Source organism: Thermobia domestica, chromosome 10 (assembly GCF_964235325.1).
Source record: "Thermobia domestica chromosome 10, izTheDome1.hap1.1, whole genome shotgun sequence".
In the NCBI taxonomy this organism is placed as follows: Eukaryota; Metazoa; Arthropoda; class Insecta; order Zygentoma; family Lepismatidae; genus Thermobia; species Thermobia domestica.
Genome location: NC_137463.1, coordinates 202,662,063 through 202,671,736, shown reverse-complemented (window position 1 = coordinate 202,671,736; position 9,674 = coordinate 202,662,063). Strand labels below are relative to the sequence as shown.

The window sequence follows — 9,674 nt, the reverse complement described above, 5'->3', positions numbered from 1 at the left end:
AAAACTTTCCGATTCACAAGAAGTTGTTTTACTTTTTGCATCAAAATGATGAAGATTTTCCGACTCATAAAAAGTTCTTCAATTTTTCCATATGAGAAAATATTTCGATTCATGAAAAATGGTTTAACTTGTTCTTACATAGTACTGAAAATTGTCTGAGCCATGGAAACTTTCAGATTCTTTAAACGATCTTTCACTTTTTTTATATTTCTGCACACGAATTCAACCAATTTTATGATTGCTGAGGAATTGTTACTCGATTACTGACATTTTTTTAGAACGGAAAATTTTCCGGAAAAATATAGCGGAAACTTTTCCACCTCACATCACTATTTACACCTCACTTCAACACACACACACACACACACACACACACACACACACACACACACACACACACACACACACACACACACACACACACACACACACACACACACACACACACACACACACACACACACACACACACACACACACACACACACACACACACACACACACACACACACACACACACACACACACACACACACACACACACACACACACACACACACACACACACACACACACACACACACAACTAGCGTGCAATAGACAACTCCCAACAGTGAGATCTGAGAGAGAAGTAGACAGAGCAGCTTGAGAGACACCTATGAGGCATTTATTGTGTGTTCGACCTTCAATTTGCAATGTAATGGCCGTTTTGTTTCGCACGCGTACGTAATGCACGATCACAACGGCGCGATATTTAAGTTCATTTTTCTTAATTCATCCACAATAGGCCAAATCCTTTTCTCCCGACGGATTCTAAAATGTTTCACCTTTCATTTGTAGGCAAATTGTAAGGCATTCTTTTGTTACATTTTGAAAATTTCTTTATTTCGTGTTTGTCCGGAAACTTTTCGGGGGTAGTGTATATATCTTGCCAGTTTTGGTCTAATACCTGTTAACAGACAGACGGACAGCCATTCTATTAGACTTCCGACACTTATGCATAGAATAGTTTGGAAGTTGAATAAACCCAGGTAGAAGAAATATTACTTATCAAATCCATGTTCGTACAGATTAAGAATATGGTAATTTCAAGAATTATTTTACGTTATTATGCCCTAAAGAATAACGGGGACCACGGCGGCTCAGTGGTAGAGTGCTCATCTCTGGTGTGTGGGGTCCCCAGTTCGATCCCAGATCGCACCAAGTGAGCTTTATGGTGGATTAACACTATGTTCGTGGGTTTTCTCGTTTCCTCCCACTTTCTTCATTTCACCATTTCATTCATTCTCATCATCACCGTCTCCATTAGCCTAGCCGGCAAAACCGTGGGACGTAAAACACAAAATTTTATTTCATTTCAAAATAATAATGCATTCTACAGTGTTCTGTTCTTCGCTAATGCCCCAATAATAGCGTACAGATTTATGATATACTTCGAGATTGATGTCATAAAATCGGTTATTCATGCCCAAAAAATGCACCAATATCTGCCAGGTACTCACTACAAGCAAAAATGCTATCTATTTCGTTCAGGTAAGTGTTCCATATGAGACGAGTTGATACGAGGAGTAAGGTTTTCTCGTCTCATCTAATAAATTTAGTAGGTCTCGTCTCGATCCTCAATGACTTATTTCGCTCTTGTCTCGAAATTTTATTGCTCCCTTTTGTTAATTTATGTAAAAAAAAAAAAAAAAAAGTGCCGTATTTTTCTTTAATTTCATGTGGAAGTTAAACCGTTCCGCGTCACGATTGGTTCACGAATAGTGTGATATAACAACATTTAAACCATATTTATTATTGGAATAAATTGTGTAATGACTTGCATATTTTAAATGTAAATACATGCTCTTCACTGCTTTCGTACCATCAATTTATCAATTTGTAGTTTTTTTGCCCCATAGGAATCATGTAACACTAGAACAGTGTTTGAGATCAAGACTTGATTGAATTAGTGTTGCCCACGGGACTCGAGAAATTTCTCGTCACGGAAACGAGACGATAATTGTTGTGTTTCTTGTCTCGTCTCGAATTTAGAAAGGCGCTTCTCATGTGGTTTTCGAGATTATAATCAAGACGAGACATTTCTGGTCTCGTGGACACCACTACGTTCAGAATAAGATGAACTGGTGGACCTGCGCGGGGGTGCGTCTATAAGGATCAGCTGAGTTAGCAGCGGTGGGTCTGCGCGTAAACTAGAAGTTTATCCAACCATTATGTGAACTAGAAATAATACATATATATATATATATATATATATATATATAGATATATATATATATATATATATACGTTTCGAATTGCTAAAATTTAAATACATCACGAATATCGACCAATATCAACACCCTCTTATAATGAAAGCCTACGAACTGATTTGTGACGTCACTAATCGAAGTCATATGTCTTCAATGTTAGAAACCAGAAGGATACAAAGGAGCTGAAGGTAAGACACATTTTTATTCGTAAGATAGTTCATTTAATGTCCAGAGAGGTTAGAGTAATGTATAATTGTACTTCATACGTTATTTGAGAGTAATGTATAATTGTACTTCATACGTTATTTGAGAGTTTGCAGTTGAAAACAATCGAAACAACAATACATTCACTATAAATTTTAACTCAAAATGAGACTTATCAATGTTACTTAAGTGTGGATTAAGAAGTACAGCGTAAACTATCAAAATTCACGGTTTTCGTACCGTGCTTGCTTAAAATAATCAGAATAAATGTGTAGCTTCTTGTTGATTATAAGACTATTTTGTAGTAAGCCTCTATGTGTATTAAAAGATTGGAGGGAAATATGAAAACATTATAAGAGGGTGTTGCCAATATCCAGTTTTTGTTTTTCATACGTCATAGTGAAATATTTTCCAGTATAAACTGCCAAATCGTTTGTAGAGATGTTAGTTTCAAATGCAAATTAACAAGTATCTCTGACACTTTCATTCAAGAGGTCAATTCTTTGGGAGTTCGTTCGACAATACGACTACAGTTACGGACATCTTAAGTGTTTTTATTTCTGTGATAATTTAGGTTTGAACTTCCTATAAAGTATTTCTACTTATAATGTCGATAGAAACGTTATCAAAACCAGTGGCGTATTTAGGATCTTGTTTCGCAGGGGGGGGAGGCTTGAGAACCAGTAAGAAGCATTTGTATTGTACGTATAATGCGAAAAAAAAAATAATGAAATTATTTCAGGGAGGGGGATTGAGCTCGATGGCCTCCTAAATGCGCCACTAATCAAAACATATTTGTTATAATTATTAGTGCATAAATGTAAATTAACCTTCATAATATTAATGACTTATGTTCATTGCATTGTTCACATAGAACAATATCATGGTGATGGAGCAAACTTTCAGTGCTGTATCTCAGCTACACGTTATCCAGATTTTCGCCAGGCGAGATTGCACGCCGCGAAATTTCGGTCGAGATGTTTCACCCACAAATCATCAACAGATCAGGTATTAACTCTATTGTGATGGATGGTCAACTACAAAATAGAAGTATGCACGAATGTGGATATATGCACTATGGACTATATAGCTTTCTGTGGATATATTTTTATTAATTCCGTGCGATTTGTGATCATTCCAATTTGAGACAAGGTTCATGTATCGGCCAAATTTGATTGAGTTTGATAAGATTCTTCAACCGAAAATAATTCCAGTTTGCGACCAACCGGTAATTGATTCTTTAAATGAATTAGGAGAGTGGAAATGATACACGTTGCCAGATATTTTCCCTAAACTTATGAAGTGTTATGAACTGCGTAGGCGAAACAAGGATAAACATCTCTTTGTTCAAAAGTGCCGTAATTGTAGATTCCTAAGATGTAACGTAACGTTGGTCAGGATACTGAGTCAAAATAATATATAACACATGTATATATATGTATATATATATATTGTTATATAAGGCGCGTAAGCCTGATGGCCGGCTTTCGACTCCTGGATTATGGTGGGGAACGTGGAGGCATTGAGGGAACGGAGGAGGTTAGAAATGATTGTATCGGGAAACGAATCATTTACTCCTGTTAACCTGGTTAGAATAGGCCTCCAGCCGGCTGAAGCCGACAGAAGGGGTTTCAGGGGTGAGGAAATTATGCATAAATAATTAAAATAAACCATACCTTGTGTAACACAATGGTTACAAACAAGGAAGTGAAAAAAAGAAAGAAAGAAATGTATAAAGTGTGTAATATCAAAAATGTCCTTGGCGAAACATTTCTGTAGCAAATAAAGCCGGCTGGATTAGCCATTTACCCACCAGGTGGAAACACGGCGCTAATGTAGCTTGCTCGAAGCGTCCCACCAACTCCCTCATTTCACTCTTCTTTGTGGTTTCCCCTCCTCTGTTCTGCATTGGGGCTCCTCACCTCCCATCACTGCTTCCTTGACCTTGAACAGGTATTATATAAGGAGTCGGAAGCGGCCTTGATCAATTCCGGTCATCACTTTTTCATCAACCTTCAAGAGAAGTAGACAAGCTCGAGAAGTCTCCGACTTTAGTTAGGTATGTGTGGACTCAGCCTCTGCGCTGAGTTTTTCTGTAAGATGTAGGTTTTGGACTAAGAATCGGCGAACGGCCTCGCCCTTCACATAACCTGGGTCAGACAGACTACTATGTCCCTTCGGTCTAGTTTGAATCGCTTGGCCTCTTTCTACTTGTTTTCTGTTTCTTCTCTCTTTTATGATTTTTACTCTTTTCGCGACTTTGAGCGAATTAAAGAAATAATTGAAGTGTGGACGTATTCTAGAAACTTAGTCGTTTGGAATAGTCAAAGATTAAATGACAGACTCTAACGTTGTTAGACTAGTAGTCGTGACACTTATAAGAATCTAGCGTTTATCCCATTATGTTTCCTCTCTTCCACTGGTTCTGTCCCTTCTCCACCAACTTTTTGAAGATCAGTGAGGAACAACGGTGTGAATGGATCAAGAATCGGCACCTCCACGAACAGGAAAAGAAACCCTGCTTATGTACTTTCCAGCGCTGTCATATTTCCTCATAAAAAGTAATATAAATGAACTATAAGAGCTAGATTAAAAAAAAAAAAAAAAAAAAGTTAACATGTAGTATTGGGGTAGGTTAACATCTGGAGAAATTTTGAACTGCATAAGACAAATAGTTTTCATAGTACTTTGGAAAGAAGTTCACCATGTTATTATATAGGGACTGACGATCTCAGCTGAAAACGTTACACACGACCTTACGATTAATCCCTCTCTTTCACGTAAAATGATAGTGCTTATAATTAGGCTTAAGCTCTTCCTATCATTTTTGATCTCGGTTTTCGTATCATTATACCTTGAATAGAGTATTGAACACCGTAAATTACGCGAAAGTAATATCCAGCTTTCTCTGTACATACTTTGTGGTACAATATACTTACGTGCCAAATGCAATCTTCTGTAATCCTATCAGCTTTGAATTCAGTTTTAACCAACTTTTTTAGTGGCAGACAATAGCGACGTACTTCATTGAAAAGAACGCAAAATTTGCAATAGGTACCATTACTAATTTAGAGAAGCCAAGCCACTGTCAACGTAAAAACCATCTAGTCTGCAATTTCAAATCTATTTTACCCGAATGAAAGGAACGAGACCGCCAAATAAAGCATCCAAAAATCCTTGAAAATATTCACAATTTTATACGGATCACATGTCTTCTTGGGATTGGCTTTTTCGACGGCAATAACATCTATGTCTATACTTGAAGATGCAAGACACTGAGATTCATACGTCAGGAAATTTCAATTACGGCGTGAGCTCTGCACCTCAGAATCTTAAAGTCCCTTAACATCTTTGCTTAAATTAAAAACGCTAGACCCTAAAGACTTTAAAGCTAACATCAGAGACAAAAGTTGTTTAAATTCTTCTGAAAGTACTAGTAAATAAAAATGAAAATTTGTCTGTGACCGTGGTAGTTCAGACAACTTCTTAAAAACTAAAGGAATAGTTAACATAAACTCACACAACCTATATCTATTATCAACAAGCTGTTTTTGCACTAAACACAATTTACATGGAAAATTCTCTTTGTATTCGCCGAATCTACCCCACAAACTAAGAAATTATTATTATTGATTCTACAGTACCCAAACATCAGTAAACAAATTTTAACAATGTGCAAGGTCCTTCTTTATTATATACGGTCCAGAAGTAAAGGATTATGAGAAAAGCTAGTCAGAGAAAATGATGGTCTAACAATAAACTCGCGCTGCTGAAATGAGGTCTCCACTTTTGTGCAAGAGTTGGGAACATTTCAAAGATTCTAGAACTCTAGAAGTACTTTGTGTTATAATTACTGTTTTACTATTTTATTTCTAGTCTTGCCAATTGATCTTTCTTTCATGTGATAACCATCCTCCTTATTTTTCTTCTAGCCGTGTAATGTAATATTTCACTTGGCTTTTTTTTTTCTTCTTTATATCTTGAGTTGAAGTCGACAAAAATATTGTATACAGTGTGTGTTCCGTTTATTTCCTTATACGTTTTTGTGAATTTTTGGTTAGGTTTGCACAATTATATGAACATTCAAATCGTTAGAAACAAGGTGTTTGTCCACCACATAGTCCACTTGGTGCAAGCTGAAATCGAACCAAGCTTTGTCACATGTTACACAAATTACACCATTAGAACGGACAACAATTACATGAAGAAGCAATCAAATTACAGACCAACTGTGCAACGAAATTTACGTTGTTGCAACAAGTATCACATTAGAATACTCAAATGTGATTTTTTAAGATTTTTTTTCCTAGCATTATATTTTGCTTTCTTTATGTTTACGTACTGAAGAAAAAAGAGGAAAAAAATCTGTCATTTGAGATAAGCAGTAAATATTTTTCTTTAGAGTCTTTATACTAATCCTAATTCTGAAACTTCAATCTTTCATTTCATTGGTGGAGGCGCGGTGGCTCAGTGGTAGAGCGTTCACCTCTGGTGCTTGGGGTCCCGGGTTCGATCCCAGCCCCCGCCAAGTGAACTTTGTGGTGGACAAACACCGTGCTCGTGGGTTTTCTCGGGGTACTCCCGTTTCCTCCCACTTTATTCATTCCACCATTTTCACTCATCTCTCATCATCACCGTCTCCTTTAGCCTAACCGGCATAATCGTGGGACGTAAAACTCAAAGATTTCATTTCATTTCATTTCAATCTTTCATTGTATGCACACAATAACTGTACTTTACTTCGCGAAATTTTCAGATTTCTCGAGCGTTCCCCATCACAAATACTGAGGTGCAAACACAAGCAATTCTTCATGCGTGGACACATTTAACGCTCCATAAAACAACAATATTCACTTCTTAGTACCGATACTTCATACAATGTATTCTGGGTGGAGAATAATAGTTTGTCAATACTTGAAGTTTTGGCAGAAGCTAATCCATAGTTTTGAGGCAATTGGGATTCAGGTAGATAAATATTTGTAATATTATATTAAAAGTCACTTTATTATTCTGGTGCTGCATTCTAAGTGTAGATGTAATATGGACATTTTTATCTCTAGTTCAAAAACAATACTTGCATCACAAATTTATGCCTTACATTCAGTGAAATTACGAAGGCCTTGTCCTTATACACAACAATTCGACCGAATATGCGGGGACCGCTAACTTCTTATTGCAGTTGTGACCAATAAAAAGCGGCCTCTCTCCAATGCAACAGACAAGTCTAAAATATTCAAAATCAAATCTAGACAAAATGGCTTAACCACGATCTATTGAAGCTTTACTACAATATTCCTATTTTCCGCACATTACTACCTTCCAATTATTATTTATTTTACTTTATATCACTCTAGCTGAAGCAAATGAAGTCTCGTTGAGGGAAGACATAGACTGTGATTTATCGGCTTTTACTGGAATATAAAGCTGTCAGGAACATGTAAGACAGTGGCTAACATTGACAACCAACCCCTTGATTTCATTTTGTGATCTAATCCCTTGTTTGTAATTTTAGCAATCAATAAATCATTTAACAAAGAAAGATTTGTAACAGCAACAAATGCAATAAAGAACTATTCTTCCTGATTATTCTTTAATTTCCGTTCTATGATTCTTGCTGATTCCATAAAAATACTATAAATTTTAACATAAAATTCTAATAAATACATAAATAAATATAAAAATGTAAATAAAAAATGAATATAAGTATCTACATATTTGTTAAATCTGAATTTGATTGAAAACCAGAAAAGCTCATTGGATAATGTTCAATTATGTTGCTATCCTGATCAGGCGATTCCTGTGCATCAACTGATTCAGGCATATCGTGACCAACAAGTACTTCTTCTTCTTCTTCCTCCTCCTCTTCTTCATATTCTTGAATATCGTGACATTTTGCGTGATTCATAAGGCTCGACTTAGATGTGTATACTTTCATACACACTGTACAACTAAAAGGCTTAACACCTGAATGGGTTCGTTTGTGTACATTGTAGGGCGTCCGCTGTGCAAATCCTTTTCCACAAATGTCACATTCATAAGGTTTCTCTCCAGTATGCCGACGAATATGTTCAACCATCGTGCGTTTCCGTGCGAAAGTTTTCCCGCATGTCTCACATTCATAAGGCTTTTCGCCTAAATGTACTTTCCTATGTACAATTAATAATCGCAAGCTCACAAACGTTCTGCTACATACTTCACACATATATGGCTTCTCGCCAGTATGTAAACGACGGTGAATACTCAAATCAACCTTTTTTGTGTACGATTTTCCACAAAATTCGCATGTGTTTAATCTCAAACTTTCATCGTGAACACCTTTATGATTCTTATAAGATGATTTATAGGTGAAGCCACGTCCACATATTTCGCATACAAATGGCTTTTTACCTACATGCATATTTTCATGCTCAATAAGTCTAGTTTTAGTGCCAAAGCGAACTTTACAATAACTACATTGGAAATTCTTTGTTCCTTTATGGGAATCAATATGCACTTTCAGCGATGTGTTATACTTAAATGCTGCACCACAGATCTCACACACCAAAGACCGATTTGCATCATGAAGTTTCCAATGTTTGCTCATTGAGTCCTTTGTTTTGAACCTTTTTCCGCATTCTTGACATTCAAAATTCTTTTCTGCCTGATGAACGTATTTTGTGTGTCTGTTGAAATCACGTGCGTGGTGGAAACACTTCCCACATTCAGTGCACAGGTAGTCCTTCTTTTCTCCGTGGTACGTTAAATGGACTCGTAGACTGTCCTTTGAGGAATACGTCTTATTACAGATTTTACAAGGATATAATTCAGATTTATCCGACGACGTTTGAATATTTTCGTTATTTTCATTGTTACTTTCTGTCACAACCGAAGCCCCATCATCACAAGGTTTATTTACTGTCTCTGAATTTGGATAGTCATCAGAGGTACTTCTGAAAATAAGTAAATAAATAAATATGTTTAAATAAGCGCAATTATTTAACTTTACAATGATAACATTTCTGAATTTCAGTTAGTTTCGTTGAGAACAGTCAAACAAAAGTTTTAACAGATATAAGAAAAATACAAACCATCATCACAAAGAATGCAATGCACAACTGGACCGAGATTCGAACCCAGGCTTTCGGTTTCTCGATGTATTTACCACTGCAACGACCTACTGTCCTTTCTGAAAGCCATGCATTCTACCACTTTTGAAGTCGGTGCTCAACTATTTAATTC

General features: G+C 36.4%; 1 protein-coding gene across 4 annotated transcripts in view; it reads right to left on the bottom strand.

The window, feature by feature from the left end:
* Window positions 1-8,027: 8,027 nt before the first annotated feature.
* Window positions 8,028-9,674, bottom strand: part of LOC145662928 (uncharacterized) — a 210,283-nt gene continuing 208,636 nt past the window's right edge. For all 4 annotated transcript variants that reach the window (XM_081728951.1, XM_081728948.1, XM_081728949.1 and 1 more), the window contains one exon: window positions 8,028-9,385. In XM_081728951.1, coding sequence (XP_081585077.1) covers window positions 8,164-9,385 — 1,222 coding nt within the window. In that variant the 3' untranslated portion in view covers window positions 8,028-8,163. The remainder of the gene's footprint in view (window positions 9,386-9,674) is intronic.